The following is a 16,514-nucleotide window of genomic DNA, read 5'->3' as shown; positions in this document are numbered from 1 at the left end:
GATATTGTGGCTACTAGTAAATATAAATCTTAACTTTTAAGTGAAATTATATTAATTAGGTAATGAGTTATAGATGTTAATTCAATCAATTTACATAAAACATGCATAAATAAATCGTGTCGTGTTAACATATTTTTAATTAATTATTAAAAAAGTGACACGATATGATCTATTATTTAAATGAGAGGTTGTGTTAGAGATTGAAAATTTGACACGCTTAATTTAATAGGCCAGGTTTAAGTTGACTTATATAATCAAATTTTCGTGATTTGACACGACATGATCCAAAAATACAATCTACCACCCTAAATAAAATAGGAATGAAAAAAGAGTGGAAGACATACTAGTTTTATATTTTAAATCAAAAGTTGAATTTTACTTTAATTCTTCAGAGGTCTCTAATTAAAAAAAGAGTTTTGCTAAGGTATAAGCAGTTTGGCGAACCAAACCTCGTATCAACGTTAACATAATTTTTTTTATTGAAAACAAAATAAAAGAAAAATTTTGAGAGAAGAAGAAGACATTTTGTCTCATAAAAATTATTTCTATCTTTAATTCATACCGTTTTATTAAACTGATACTTTACATGTCAATATCAGTACGTAGTTTGGTGTGCAAACTTGCAGACTTTTCATTAAAAATAAAATAAAAATTGGTGAATGCAACGATGTCGTCTCATTTGCTTTCGGCCTTTCGGGGCTTTATACAAAACAAAAATGAGGGTGCTCAAGTTGGATGGATAAAAGTTTCAGAGAGATGGGATTGGGGAGGGAGGAGGCACCCGGTTCACGGGACCCGGGGTCCAGTGGGCAATCGGGTCGGAGCAGCAGAGAAGGGTCCATACCAAGAAGGTTCCCACTGGCGGCACAGCCGGAGATAATGAGAGCCGCGGAGAAGGACGACCAATACGCCTCCTTCGTCTACGAGGCCTGTCGCGACGCTTTTCGCCACCTCTTTGGTCCTCTTCTCTTTCTCTCTCCCCCTTTCTCACTCTCTCCCTATTCTCTTTCACTTTAAATTTACTGCATCTTTCTATGGTGTAGGTACAAGGGTTGCTGTAGCTTATCAGAGCGAGGTTAGCTTTTCAATTTTCGGTTTTCATTTCGCGTGAATAAAAACAGAATTCAGGTTTAAAAAGTTCAGTATAGCTGAGCAAAAATATAGTTGCTTTCTTCTGTCTAATAATTTATCAAAATGGCCAAAAACTTCTTTTTAATAATGCTTTTATTAGTTTTATATGTTTCTGTAGAATACCTTTAAAGTTGGCAGTAACTTAAAACTAATCCCAGTATGGTTATTTGTTATGAACCCACTAGGTAGAACTCACCCTTGAAAACTAGCTTACAAGGGAAGGGTGCCTAGGAGCTTATAAACCATCAACTAATCCCATACTTAGTCAATGTGGGATCGTAACATTATTTAAAGGATGAACAGAATGTTATAATTTTTTATTTTTTTTTAATTTTAGTTGTTTTGAATATGGTCATAATATTCTACAGATATATAAAATGTTTCTGTTTCATTTTATACCATTTGCCGTAAAAATTTTAAAAACTAGTTGAGAAACCATCTTTGTGCACCTCTTTTTTTTTTTTTTTTTAATTTTATTTTTATCTGCAGTATCATCAGTCATGTTTCGAAATTCATTATTATGTTATTTTTTTCTTTAATTACTTATCAAATTATTTTTCTTAATTGATTTTAAAATTCCAATACTATTTCTGAATCAGTTGGTTAAAAAACTAAAATGCCAATGAAGCTGATAAAACCAAAAAGACACGTGTTAAGGCACATGTTATGAAAACTAAAAGACTAATAATTTTAAATATAATCTTTTTAATTTAGTTATATGTATCATTTTTCATTTAATAAGTTTGGTTTAATGACATATACTTATAATCGAATTAGAGAGTCAATGACGTGGTCTAGTAGGAGTATTTTCATGTACTAATAATGTAATGAGGCATTGGATGTGTGGCCTCATAGGAGTAAAGCTCCATTGTTTGAAGTTTTATAGTAATATAGATTATTTGAATTTTACTTCTTAGAAACACTTTGCCTTTTAATTTTCTCGAGATTAGTTTTGGGAGTGTATAGACTATGCAACTAAATAATATCTATTTTTGGCTATGGGTTGTGAATGGCCCATTAGTGACGAGTCCTTCGGTTTTTATTGGCAGACAAAACTGTTAGGGCAGATGCTGTATTTTATATTAACTACTGGTTCAGGCCAGCAAACATTGGGAGAGGAATACTGTGACATCACTCAGGTGTGTGAACATTAATTTCTTGATATTTATCAGCTGTTACTTTTTAAGTGCTCTCAGAATCGGCTTTAACTTCTAGTTTGTAGATATGAAATCGAATTTCCAAGGAAAGGTAACATTTTTCTTTGGATGGCATGAACCTTTTTATATGATTAATAGGTCAATCATCTAAATTTCCTATATGATGGTCAACAAGGAATTCAAGTAAGAGAAGATGTTTCATTTCCAATCTAAAGACCTAAATCATATGGAGCTTGTTAGTAAACTTGAAATATCGAAATTCACACCATCTGCAACAGTGGTCCTTTTTCCCGTTTGGATTCTTGTGTATTTTTTTGCAAATATGTGGAGATTAGTATTTAATATCTCACCACTTCATCTAAAATTAGTTAGTAATTGTTTCAATAGGTTTCAGGACCTTATGGACTTCCTCCAACTCCAGCAAGACGTGCTCTCTTCATTTTATACCAGACAGCAGTTCCTTATATTGCAGAACGAATTAGGTTCAAGAGTGCCTACTCTTTGATTTATAAATTTTACATTTATTTGTTTTTAACTGTTAAGCTATTACCCCTCATTGAAAAGTTGCTTATAGATACTTCTGAATTGCATATTCACAGTTCCAGAGCTGCTTCCCATGGAATCGTTCTTGCTGATTCACAGTCTGATGATGCCTACAACGACAGTGCTCCAGGAAGCGGCCATGTTCAATCTTTGGCGGAGACAAATCTTTCATCCTCCACATCACGAGGGTCCATTTCTTTTGTGAGAAGGTTGAAAGAGAATCTCAATAGATTATGGTTGTATGCAGTTCAAAGATGGCCTACGGTATAGTTATCTTTAGACATGTTTCTCATTCAAGTCTTAATATATGCATTTTGGATAATCTCTTGGAATTAAGTCGTCTTTCCATATGTATTTAGTTTGGGTTACAAATTTTGCTTTGAGCTTTTCATATGTCCTTAAACAGAACCCATGTCTGAAATGTATTTGACACAGACTGTTCCCTTTAGTATGGGGGTCGAATGTGTATTCTTTTGTGGAATAATATCTGTCTTTCTCCTCTTTTATACTCTCTTTTTTAGTTATTAGTATTATGACTTAACTGCCTTGTTCAATTGTTTCTTAGAACACCTGGTAAACTGCTTTCTTATTTAGTTCTATGTTACTGCATTCAGGTGCTCCCTGTAGCTCGGGAAGTTTTGCAATTGGTTCTTCGTGCTAACCTCATGTTCTTCTACTTTGAAGGTTATTTCTTCCTTCAGAGGTTTATATATGGTAGTAGAAGTTAACAGAAGGCCTATGGAGGGACTGGTTTTTTTATGATTTTGCTATCAATATTCTCTGCAGGCCTCTATTATCATATATCAAAACGCGCAGCAGGCATTCGTTATGTGTTCATTGGAAAACCATCAAATCAAAGGCCAAGGTAATGGGGTTATGTATTAGAATAGAATCATGATAACTCCCTAGCTTGTTGGTTTGCTTTATAGGTTGTGTTTTTTACCCTTCCTTCTCTGACCCTCGTCCACTGCGGAGGGTAAGGTTTCTTTTTAAAATTTTTCCTACCAGTGTCATCTTATGTCTCTATCCAATGGATACGTATATCGCATATCTTATCAACCCCAAATCACTTTTATTGGCTGAATCAAGGACAGAACTTGAATATATGCAATGATCCAAGGAAAGTCCTTGCCACATCTGAGTTATACTCCAAAGGACTAGTCAATGTTACAATTGAAGCTTTGGAGTTATCATAAACCGCAAGAATTTGTTCCTCCTAGCGAATGCTGTATCGAATTCAGCACCCTCTCATGCTAACTGTGGGGTATCGCAATATGTCTTGGTTTCTTAAATGCATCTTTTTGTCTGGTAATTTTGATATCATGATGGCCATCACTTGTTAAGTTTTGTATTTGATTTCATCAGGAAATTCTCACTGACAGAAACATGTTACTCCCATTGGAAATCCTTTTCCCCTTTTCATTGGTGATCACTGTCATGGGCAATTTAGTGCCTGATTCTATTGGCTGGCTAATTCAGTGCTGTGACTCATTTTCTCAAGAAAAATACTTTTGTATGTTCTTCACTGTTGCGAGGAAAAAAAAACTGTTGCAAATATATTTATCACTCCATCTTGCCTTTAAGCTATGGGATTTAATCAGTCTAAAATATACACTTTTTGAATTGGCTTTAATGCAGATACCAATTACTAGGAATATTTCTACTGATTCAGCTCTGTATCATTGCTGCTGAAGGATTGCGGCGTAGCAATTTATCATCTATTGCAAGTTCAGTGCACCAGACATCCTTTGGTACCCATCGAGGTTCAACAGGTTAGTGATTCCCTAATCTTGAAAGTCTTCATCTTTATATGTCGATATCACACACTCTTGCCTTTTGTGGTCTCTTTTTCTTTGAGTTTTTGTCGGGGGTGGGAGATGTCGAAGCTCACATGAAGTGTAACACCCCTTCCGTATAGGAATCTATTATTTATATAATTTTCAAAGCATCTACTTTGTTATCTATTGCACCACGTCATCATATTATCCTCATAAATACCATTTTATATTAGTTAGTTTATTTTATTTGTTAATTCAATCTTTAACTTTTAGTTTTGGTACTCCATTTAATTCCTTATATATTTATTGGTTGATTGTGTCAACACTCATTTCCTTCATACCCATTGATTTGCTTTTGTTGCATGCCATAGAAGTAAAATGATTTGACTTGAAATTCCATGAATAAAATTAAAACCTTTCTTTTCTATTACATTTATGGATGTCAAGTTTGTTCGAGGGTGTAACACTCCCTGTAGGATAGAAATATTACTAACATTCATAACATAGTGTCCGGTAAAGAGATTCATATCATGAAATACCTCATTTATTGAAAAGCATCAAAATGTTAAAACTGAATTGGACATAATTGTTTTGAAAACTAAACGTAAAGTAGAAGGACATAAACTAATCCTATGAATGACATAAAAGAAATCTAATTCTTGTGTGAATATCACTTATTCCTTCCTAATTCTTTGTACTAAATTTACTCCTGGCCATCCAGCTCTGCATCATCATAATCACTATCTGTGAGAATTAAATAAAGAAGAAAACAGGAAGACAAACAAAAATGAGTCAAATACTCAGTAAGTAGCACATCATACCGTAAAATATGATTTGGCCTAGCATGGACTTAATTTCTGAAGACTCTTCACAACATACATACAACATCACAGATTTACAATCATACATGTAACACAACTTTCTGAAAAACTTTACATACATCTATATATCGTCACATACTCATATAGCATACATATTCATCATTAACATGAGCAGAAGCATACATAATCATGGCAAACATGTAACGTGAATGCATAATAACTTGTTTATCTATTCTTAACATGGAGTGAAACATACTTGAGTACGTGTTTCACTTAACTTGTGGTTCACTATGCTCGAGTCCGTGGCACTGTATTAAAACTTCTTATCTTTCTTAATGCACGAGAATTTCTTAGGCTTCATTAACTTTTCTAACATGGCATATTCTTGTTCATGACATAGCATAACATGACATTTTCTTGTAGATGGCATAGCATAACATGACATAACATAACATGATCTGAACATTTTATGACATTCCATGGCATACATGATCTAAGTACTACATGAACATGGCATACATGATCCAAGTAGTACATGAACATGGCATACGTGATTTAAGTACTACATGAATATGGCATACATAATCTGGCTATCTATTACATGGCATACTTGATTTAAATTACTACTTGAACATCTCATGGCTTCCATATGATTTTAGTAACATTCAATCCATCAACAACAAATTCATTCATTCATGCATAATCTCATATTTCATCAAAGTTCATGAAAGGAATCTAACCTTGACTTTTCTCTTAGCTAAGTGTGGATAATCATCATAAGCACACTTATCAAAAAAAAAAAAAAATCATCATAAGCACATCATATATTCATACATAACAATAATATTCACAGTACGCATGTATTTATATGATCATACTATTTATCTCTTAACGTTGCTTCCTGCAACTTGTAGCGCGTTACCTATACAAGGTACTAGATGTTACTAATTTCTTAGTGAACTTGTCTAGCATTCTAAACCTTGCAAGCCCACTGTGGATCGAGCTCCACAAAGAAGAATGGGACTGCACCTAAACCTGTGGCAGATGCCATTTCTTTTTCTCTTCCTCTATCAAAGAGCCAATAAGGTTGCAATAAGTCGAGCAACTGGAGGGTGAAATTCTTGTCTACTAAACCTTGCAAGCCTATGAGGCTTTTCCATTGTCCTCCACCAAAGATCACAAGGCCAACATAAAGGATACTCTGAAGATCAAAGAAGACAGTCCCAAAGATGAAGATAACGCTTTGTAGAGTCCTAATTGCATGTTACATTCCCGCTTCCTACTTATCACTATTGCTTAAGGACAGAGCATCATAAGCTACGCCAAATTGCTTGGAAGCACAAGAGCCATCCGATTTCACAAAGGATTCAACCACATCTGCTGCTGACACCCTTGAGCGATGACCATGTAACCACAAGAAACTACTATGATAGAAATAGTAAGCCCGTACTCGGGTAAAAATCTTCCACACTCATCTTTCATTTTTAGTTTTACTTTGAGATTCTTGTACCGAAACTTCTCATCAATTAACCTCTCATGAAGAAATTGATCTATTAATGAAACACAGGCCAACCAAAACAACTCATCTATATTCTTCCTCAGAGAATGTGACAAACCATACCTCAAACACCAAGACGGATTTCCATGGAAAGTACCCGTATAATAATACTCCCTCTTCAGTTTACAGAACACATGAAGTGGGTTTTCCTTATTTTCTTTTGTAACCCTCCGCTTCCTTGACCCACCACCATCCTCCTCTTGCTCACTTTTACTGCCGTTCTCATCTTCACCCTTTGATTCCACATCACTGATCTTTGAACCACCTGGATTGAAGGTTCCATATTGGTTTCTTGGTTCATCTATTTTAGCTGTGACTGTGGAAGATGGGGTCGGGTCAGAAGTAAATAGTGATTTTGACAAAGCCGAAAGAGCCAGATCCGCCACCATCAAGAAGCCTTCTGAGGTTTCTCTACTGTGATTAGAGCCGGTGACCTTAGAGACTGAAGATAAATCCACTAGATCCTTTGGAGACTCTGAGATTTCACCATCATGAATTAAGATCTCGTCTATTACTACTGATTTTTCTTTTCCTTCTGTTGAACCTGTAGCCTCTTTCTTCTATTCCTTTAATTTTATAGAGCCCAAATCTTCACTCATGCCCATATCAAGAAAGAGATACCCACTTCAAATGCCCTTGTTTCTGTCGGTGTAACATCATCTTCCAAGAGTAAGGGGTTGTTTGGAAATACTTTAAATCTCATCTCTTCTCATCTCGTCTCATCTCATTTCTTTCCTAAACATCACTCAAACACAAACACTTTCAAACTAATCATAACAACTTTTCCAAACTTTTAAACAAAACACGAAAAATAATTCAACTTTTTCAAATCCCAAAACAAAAATAGTATTAAAAAAATTATATTCTTACAATATTTTAACTTTATAATATTTTTTATTCAACTTTTTCTCCCTTTTCCCAAAACCCAATAAATACTTAACTCAAACTATCTCACTACAATTCACAAACTATCTTACTATTTATAAAAAAAAATTTACAAACTATCTTATTACTATTCACAAAATTCTCACCATCTAAAGACTTTACTGTGAGGACCCTTTTTCCAGGATCTCTATGTATTTCATCATGGATTGCAGGATGATAATTCTGAAAACAGAGATGAAGTTCTGCATTACTCAATTCAGCCATATCAGGATCAATTATCTGATACCAACCCCAAATGCTTGATAAAATTACACTAAAAGATTCGCTCACTTCAAGGGGAGCACATCCAGCAAAGAAGAAGAAGATAAAGAAGAATTCAGAAAAGATCTAGTATATTTTTGATAGCCCCTTCTGAGCAGGGAACTGCTTCTTACATTGTGATGCCCTTACTGTGCCTAGCTAGACAACAAGAAAATTAAATGCAGCGGATTCAAATGTTACGGGCCGAGGCCCAATATCTGTCAGCCCAAAGTAAATAAAAGCAACTAATAACATAACAGGAATATAAACGCTGGCTCATGGCCCATGGCCTTCTCGTCCACGGCTCAATTTCTTCTTTGGGCTGTGACAGTTTATTTTGAAAAGGGGTTCTAAGAATCCTAATGGCTAGGAGTTCTAGGGTAAATATGTTGCTATTCTTTGGATTCATTTAAGAGTCACAAATGGGGCTGGGTTCCAATAATTACGAATTAACAGCCAAAAATCAAATGGGTTTGGCTAGAAAATACTTGGGCTTATCCATCCATATATGGGCCTAATGGGCCGAACCGACTCCATTTTGAATCTAGGTCCATAATTTCATATCCAATCATATCTCCTCAATACTAGATCCTCAAATAATAAAGTCTAAAAAAATTGGGCCCGTGGTCCAAACTTATAAAGCCTAAAAAAATTTGGGTCTGGAAGTTACAAAGGCATATTTTGAAATGATAAAAAATAAAACTCTAATTTCGTAACTATATGTACTTGGGTGTAACATGAAGTCAGATATATTCTAAAGTAATGCTACCTTTGTTTCTTTGTAACTAACGAGGGTCTTTGGGGGAAAAAAGAAGCCTAGTAGCCTATTTTCCTATGATTATACACACTAGCCATATTTCTTGTTTCACTTTTCATCATCATGTGTACTGAATTTTCTCCTTGAATGTGCATGCATGTGTACCTATCAATGTATGTATGCTATCAGAGGTTACCTGCAGTTATCCACATAAGTTTGACCACTAGAGTTTGAAATGGAAATAGCAACTTTTCAAATTTAGAGTGATCCTGTTGGAGCTCCTGAAAATAGCTAATGCAAAAATTAGTTTTAAATATTGCTGTTCTTGACGAAGATGAATTAACTACCATCTTTCTTCATTTGTAACTTTTGGCATGTCTATTTCCATTTTGGCAAATTGTTTTGCCTCGCCCATTTACAGGAGTATAATTTAATCTCTCCCATTTTGGGTTTATAGTGCAAGGTTTGCCTGTTTTAAATGAGGAAGGCAACTTGATATCTGCAGATAATAACAAAGGAAGTTGGGTATCTGATTCTTCTTCAACGTCTGAGGTATATTTTTGCAGCCTTGTTACTTAAGCCCATTTTCTGATGTGGAGGGGCAAGGGGGGTTATTTCTCTGTTATTGGGAGTTACAAAAATCCAGTGTCATTCAGAAATTCGGGCCTTCTTGTTTGACTTCAATCGCAGAAGTATAATAGAATGGCATCAAAGAGCAAATAGCCAAATATCGAAGTACAGTACAATAATTTGTTCGTGTTTCAACTTTGTCGGGTTAATTCACGGGTGGATTTGGTCAAAAGCTCATCAATCTAATGCAGATTACAGAAACAAATGATTTTAGAAATTAAGTACAATGCCCTTTGAGGAAACTTCTGATCTGATAGATCATACTCTTTAAAGAATAGCCTCATGGAAGAGCTTAAACATTTGTCAATCTTCATAAAACTCGAAACGCACAAAGTCATAAAGACTAGGTCCTTGTGGTGAATTGATTTGACTCATTGTATATCATTTAGGCTTTATTTGCCAAGATTTGAAGAAATTCAGGCATAAAACTTTGGAAATATTAGTGAGCAGATCAATGAAAAAAGAACATTTTGTTGAGTGGTGACATTAACAATTCTATCAGTTCTTGGTTCTTTGAATGAAGTTCTCTATCGAAGTTTTGTGGGGGGGTGTGCTGGTGAGCCTATAGAAATGAAGTCGAGTTTTTTATATGAAAGAGGTGATACTGATCCACTTCATTTGGAAGTGTCACAACTTACATATCATACATGTAAATGGATTCAGTTGAGGGGCTTCATTGGATTTGTCTGTTGTATTGTGATATCTTATAAGTGGCTTATAGATGACTAACTCATGTTTTCCAATCATTCTTTCAACTTTGGCAGTCCCAAGCAACGACTGGGATTAGCAAATGCACGCTCTGCCTGAGTAATCGTCAATACCCAACGGCCACGGCTTGTGGTCACGTGTTCTGCTGGTATTATCTATTTAAATAATTTATTCAGTCTGCTGCTGTGCCCCCTCCCCCATTCTTCTCTCTCTCCCTTTTCACCCTTTTCTGCACTTTCTATTTGTAGGAACTGTATCATGGAGTGGTGCAATGAGAAGCCTGAATGCCCTCTTTGTCGGACCCCCATAACTCATTCAAGCCTAGTTTGCTTATATCATTCGGACTTCTAGGATTTGATTATATTGGATTGCAGTCTGTTTGATATATATGCAGAGAATGGCATATAATCAAATATAATTGCAATTTAACAAGTCAATGCGGAGGATGGCAAGGCGCCATTGTTATCAGTCTCAGAGAATTATGTTCTGGGGTTGTTGAAAATGGCCACTGTTGTAACTTTTATCAAGTGACGGCTTTCTCAAATGTCTCAAATGCCTGAAATCTGCGTTGTTGAGACTGGGTTGGAAGGCTAAGCGGCTCTAGATCAAGGTCACTAGACTTTACTACTTGATAAGAGTTTGCTTCACTACTTAAGATAAATGAAGATGGTGATGGACAGAGCTCTCTACAATGGGTTTGGAAATGCACGTAGAGGGTGAATTTTTTTCATTAGATGTAAAATTTCGGGGCGGAAAAAGCCCACATTGTGTTTTTTTAATAAATTAAAATAAAACATGACTAAAATCACAACAAAGTGTAGTTTGTTCAGAAAGACGTGACTTATTTTTTCATATAAATTATATTATTCATGAAAAATAGCATTTTAGCTCGCTAGGATTTTTCTCATTAGGTCTAGCTATTGGATTGTATGCTTGTTCTTCAAGAACAACTCTTTACTATTTTCATCAAGGCTATACATTGACAAGGTTTAATATGATCAATCAATTGTAATTTATTTTTAGGTAAAGTAAATCTTACGTAATAATATATAAAGCCAAAATAGTGATTAAATTTGTGTAAGATGTGTGCAAATTTATTACTTCTCCAAGTTAAACTGTAATTGTTTTGTTTTTCCAAGGGTATACTCAAATAGAAGGTTTGGATTATTCTCAAACCTTCTCTTATGTTGCTAAAATGGCTACTCTTCGAACTGTTTTAGCTATTGTAACTGTGAAAGGTTGGCATATCACACAACTTGATGTCAATAATACTTTGGATTTATCTGAGGAAGTCTATATGGTTTTACCTCCTGGTTTTCATTTTTTTTGGTTTGAAATAGGCTCCCAGCAATGGTTTTCAAAGTTTTCAGCTCCTATTCTCAATATGAGTTTTCAACAATCTAAACTTGATTACGCTATTTTTACCAAGATTACGTGCTCATCTTTTATTGCCCTTCTTGTTTATGTTGATGATATTCTTATAGTTAGTAATGACTTAAAGTCTGTTGAACTCTTGAAGTCTTTACTTGATGACAAGTTCAAGCTTAAAGACCTTGGCAAGCTCAAATATTTTCTTGGTTTAGAAGTGGCTTGGTCTCTTGCTGGTATTTCTTTGTGTCAAATAAAATATTCTTTGAAAATTCTTCAAGATGCTAGGTTTCTTGCCTCTAAACCTGTTTCTTTTCTATGGAGCAAAATATCAAGTTTAGTAAGAAGGCAAGAGATTTATTGCCTGATCCTATTGTCTATCGTAGACTTGTAAGTAGACTTCTTTACCTAACATTGACACGGCCAGACTTGTCATATTCTATTCATAGGCTCAGTCAATACATGGCTCAACCAAGACAACCCCATTTACAAGCAGCCTACAAAATTTTACAATACGTAAAGGGCGTTCCTGCTTTATCCCTTAAGGCTTTTGTCGATTTTGATTGGGCTTCTTACCTTGACAGTCATCGATCTACCAGTGATTATTGTGTTTTCTTAGAGATTCTTTGGTTTATTGGAAGACAAAGAAACAGTCCACTGTTTCCAGATCCTCCACAGAAGTTGAGTCTAGATCCATGGCTTCTACTACTTATGAAATTATCTGTTTTCTCACTATTTTATTTGATTTGGGTGTTTCACATACTAATAGTGCTAAAATTTTTTGTGATAGTCTGGCTGCTTTACACATTGGTGCCAACCCAGTTTTCCATGAAAGAACAAAGCACATTGAATTGAATTGCCATTTCATTCAAGACAAAATTCAAGTTGGAATTATTAAGACCTTTCATTTGGCTTCCCATCATTAACTTGTTTATGTGTTGACTAAAACTCTTGGCCATCAACAGTTTCATCATTTAATAACCAAGATGAGAGTACATTATATTTACTCTTCATCTTGAGAGGGGGGGGGGGGTATCATGAATTCTTTTATGTTCACATTATTACTTTATTTGTACATACTATAAATATTGTACTTCACTTCACCTTTGTACTACACAAATACATGGAATTGATCTTTTAAATAAAACAGAGGTTTTAATTTAGACCCTTCGACTGCTTCTCTCTGCTAGGGTTTCATCCCTTTCTCTGTTAGGGTTTGATCTTAACAATTTGTTTGGAGTTAAAGCAGTGCGATGTGGGAGTAGTACTAGAACGCATTTGCAAAAGCTTGAATGGGCTGAAACAGATCATGTTAATGTGTTGTATAAACTGGCCTCAAATCATCATGATCATGGAATTTTAATGAACTTGTTGCCTATTGCCACATTTTTGCCACTCGCTTTTTGCTGCATCTCTCTTTCTCGTTTCAGAAAGGTATTTCGAATATTTCAAGAAACCCCTCCAGAAGTTTTTACTCTACTAGAAAAGTATAAAAAAAAAAAAAAAAAAAAGACACACACACACACGCATAGTAGAAACTCTAAGTCCTTAAAGGTTTCTAAATATGTATCGGCTAGGGATTGGGATAGTAATTTAGACCTCGTTTGGATAGTGAGATGAGATAAGATGATTTTAGATGAAAGTTGAATAAAATATTGTTAGAATATTATTTTTTAATATTATTATTGTTTTGAGATTTGAAGAAATTAAATTGTTTATTATATTGAATGTTGATGTAGTGTTTCATAGCCTAGGCAACTCCACGTTGCTAAGCTTGGTTTGGACCCTGTTGAGATAGAGAATGGGGGCTCGTGGCACCGTGATACCTCTGATGCTTAAGTTAGTTGTTGGGAGAGGGTGACTGTAACAGCCCGCTAGAAATTCACTAGTGGGATTCCTACTGACTTTAGGAACCTCGTGAAAACTCCTTAAGTTTTTACGAATTGACCAATTTCACAGGTTTTAGTCTGTCAACATAGTCAGTGTTATCACTCACTATGATACTAGAAATATGAGTTTAATTATTTGAGATAGTTAGAAGTGTCAGAATGCGTTATGCTCTATGCCATTAGACTCAGTGGATTATTTGAGATTTTATAGTGCAATAACCTATTTTCATAATTCTGGATGAAACGTCTATTGGAAATTGTGAAATTATTTTTAAGGGCACTTCATGATTAAATTTTGGTAAACGATTTTCACTATAGGTTAATATGAATATTTAGAATTTTTAAGTACTAAGTTTATTATTTTTTTGAGTGAATAGTAACCTCGATAAGTGCACCCAGTGCAGTATTTTCAAAATCACAGTGTAGAATGTCCGAATTAGGTTAGAGAAGTTTTATTTGGACACTTGACAAGATCTTAGCCACACATAGTGAATAATATTATAGACTTGGCACAAAGAGGAACCATTAGATGGATTTGTGAAGGAAGTCAAGGTGTGAGATCATGCAACCTAAGCAAAACTCTGTTTCATCTGATCAACCAAATTGTGCCAGACCAAGGTAGGTTTCAATCCTAGCGAAACCCTAAATAGTTGGAATCCAATTGAAACCCCAAAAGCTTGGTTGAAACCGAAATCCTAAACGGTTTCCCCAAACCCTTTTCAATCTGATTTCTAGCATTGTGTTTAATCACTTGATTAAATCACTTCCACATGCTATTAATTAATCAAATCCTTGTTATGTCATCATTATCCTACCTTTTAAACATTGGAAATTTGATTGGGTCAAGAAAAATTGGTTTTGGGCTCGATATCATCTCAAACCCTAACCAAACCCCCTTTAAACCCCAAATTGAAACCCACTTGGTTGGGGCCCACCAAGGCCCATGAAATTGGCCACCTTGGCAAAGCTTCTTAAAGAAGTTTCCTCCCCCACATGGCAGACCATCCACTGCCATTGGCTGCACTCAATAGTGCCTTGATGTGAAGAAGAAATCCACTCCATCAACCTCCATCTCTCATAGCTGCTGCAGGCAGTCCTTGCTCCTTTCTATTCTCCACTTTATGTCATATAGTCACCTCCAATCAAGGGTCATTCAAGCCCATACCTTCCCCCTCTAGAAGTCTAAAGTTGTGCAAGACATAGTCTAGTTTTCGTGGATATCTTATTAGTCTCATTCCATGCTCATTTGATTGGTAAAAAGTATTTTTAACCGTGGAAATGTCATTCTGGGCATGAAACTAGATAATATGATATGTTTTGAAATTTTTGACCAAGCTAATGGACTTATCTTGGTCCAAAACTTTTATGGAGTGTTGTTAGCATGTGTTTATGAATGTTCATTGAGGTTTTGTTGCATGGATAAAGCTTTTGATGATAGATTTCCTTAGATTTAGAAACTTAAAAACTGGAAGCGGAAAAACAGTTTTTGTTTTGTGAAAGTTGGAATATTTCGTGGTTTGATCTTATTCTAAAGTCTTTGATATTTTTGTACGATGATCCTAAGCCTCTTATATACATGTTAGGATATTATTTTGAACATATTTAGTATTAGTTTTAAAGGTATGATTTTTCTATGCAAGAGGATTTCAGTTAGGCCTAAGATTTGATGTTTAGGGGTTAGATCCATGTTTTATTGAGTTTTAGCCATGTGATTTTAAGTTTGATGATTGGATCTTCTTTAGGACACATTTTTAAACTATGAGATATTTTAGTTTGAAGATCACATGTCTTTAAGCCATGGATCAAGAGATTGATCAAAGTTAGTTGAGAGAAAAGTTTATGTTTTTAGACTAAGTTTAAAACCAAAAAAACTCCAAGTGTTGTTTTGTGATTTTGGTGACTTTTGTTTGATTATTTAAATCACGGTTGATCTTAGGATGATGTTATGAATATGTTAGAAGTAAGATTTTATTTTTTGGAATTCTTGGAGATTTTTTATTAAGATAAAACTTGTGATTTAAGGGTTTACTTTTTGTTAAAAAGTTTGGGTCTTTTTACAAAAAGTTTGGTGTTTGATGATTAGCTTTTCTTAATGGGTATTTTAAGTGTATTTTTAAACTTAGGATAGGAAGATCCTTATTACAAAATTTTGGTTTAATCATGAGTTTTGAAGATGGAAGAAATTACAACCAAAATCAAGAGAAATGACCAATGAATGTTTTGGCCATTGTGAGTTTTCCATAGTTGTGAATGGTTTTAAATTTTTTTGAGTTGATATTTGAGTCTAGGACAAAATTTACATGAGAAATGTAAATTTTGGTAATTTTTGGAGTTAGGATGTGAAATCCTTAAGTTAGGGGTAAAATGATCATTTTTCCACATGTAGAGGGTAAAATGATAATTTTAATTTAAGTTGTCTCTTTTCACATTTCTAATTATTAATAATTAAATTTTGAACTTTTAGAATACCCTCTTACAATTTCTCGTGTTTCACGCTTTAATCTCGTAGAACGCGACGATCGAGGTAAGTTAGCTCTTAACTTACTATCAATTTACTGTGTATGTGTGATGGGTAAGGGAACTACAGTTTATGCTCATATGTTGTCATATATGCCATGCCATGCCATGTCATCACATGTTTATCTATTATACGAATTATTCTGTCACGAAAATCTTATCTGTATCATAATATTTTCTATCACATGTTACTATCTATTGCAATTATGTCACATTACGTATGCCATCTATTACATGTATATCATGTCACATAATATTCATTGTCACATGTTATGCCATGTTATGAAATATTTTCTATTACATGTTATGCCGTGTCACGAAATATTGTCTGGTACATATACACATTGTTATGAAATATTTTCTATTACATTTATGTCTCAAAGTATGTCATATTTGTCATCTTATGTTCATGTAACGTTATGCTACGTCAAGAATTCTGTCTTTTATGTCACGTTCATGTCACGCTATGTTA

At 34.6% G+C, this 16,514-nt stretch overlaps 1 protein-coding gene across 1 annotated transcript; it reads left to right on the top strand.

Annotated features, from left to right (window-relative positions):
- The first annotated feature begins 720 nt into the window (after window positions 1-720).
- LOC108985235 (peroxisome biogenesis factor 10) lies at window positions 721-11,145 on the top strand. Its single transcript, XM_018957446.2, has 11 exons — window positions 721-958; window positions 1,044-1,075; window positions 2,181-2,270; window positions 2,676-2,770; window positions 2,888-3,095; window positions 3,446-3,515; window positions 3,618-3,696; window positions 4,470-4,603; window positions 9,388-9,482; window positions 10,325-10,416; window positions 10,517-11,145. The coding sequence occupies exons 1-11, from the start codon at window positions 736-738 to the stop codon at window positions 10,617-10,619; spliced, it is 1,221 nt and encodes a 406-aa protein (XP_018812991.2). The 5' UTR covers window positions 721-735; the 3' UTR covers window positions 10,620-11,145.
- The last annotated feature ends 5,369 nt before the right edge of the window (window positions 11,146-16,514 follow it).

The sequence above is a fragment of the Juglans regia genome, chromosome 6 (genome assembly GCF_001411555.2).
Source record: "Juglans regia cultivar Chandler chromosome 6, Walnut 2.0, whole genome shotgun sequence".
NCBI classification, from domain to species: Eukaryota; Viridiplantae; Streptophyta; class Magnoliopsida; order Fagales; family Juglandaceae; genus Juglans; species Juglans regia.
Note: the sequence above shows the minus strand (reverse complement) of the source record. Positions and strands in the feature narration are given on the sequence as shown.

Excerpts from the sequence above, each read along its gene's own strand:
- LOC108985235 (XM_018957446.2), top strand. The coding sequence starts at position 736 with ATGGATAAAAGTTTCAGAGAGATGGGATTGGGGAGGGAGGAGGCACCC. Across the intron at positions 2,771-2,887 it reads TATATTGCAGAACGAATTAG|TTCCAGAGCTGCTTCCCATG; the intron begins GTTCAAGAGTGC and ends GCATATTCACAG. Across the intron at positions 9,483-10,324 it reads ATTCTTCTTCAACGTCTGAG|TCCCAAGCAACGACTGGGAT; the intron begins GTATATTTTTGC and ends CAACTTTGGCAG.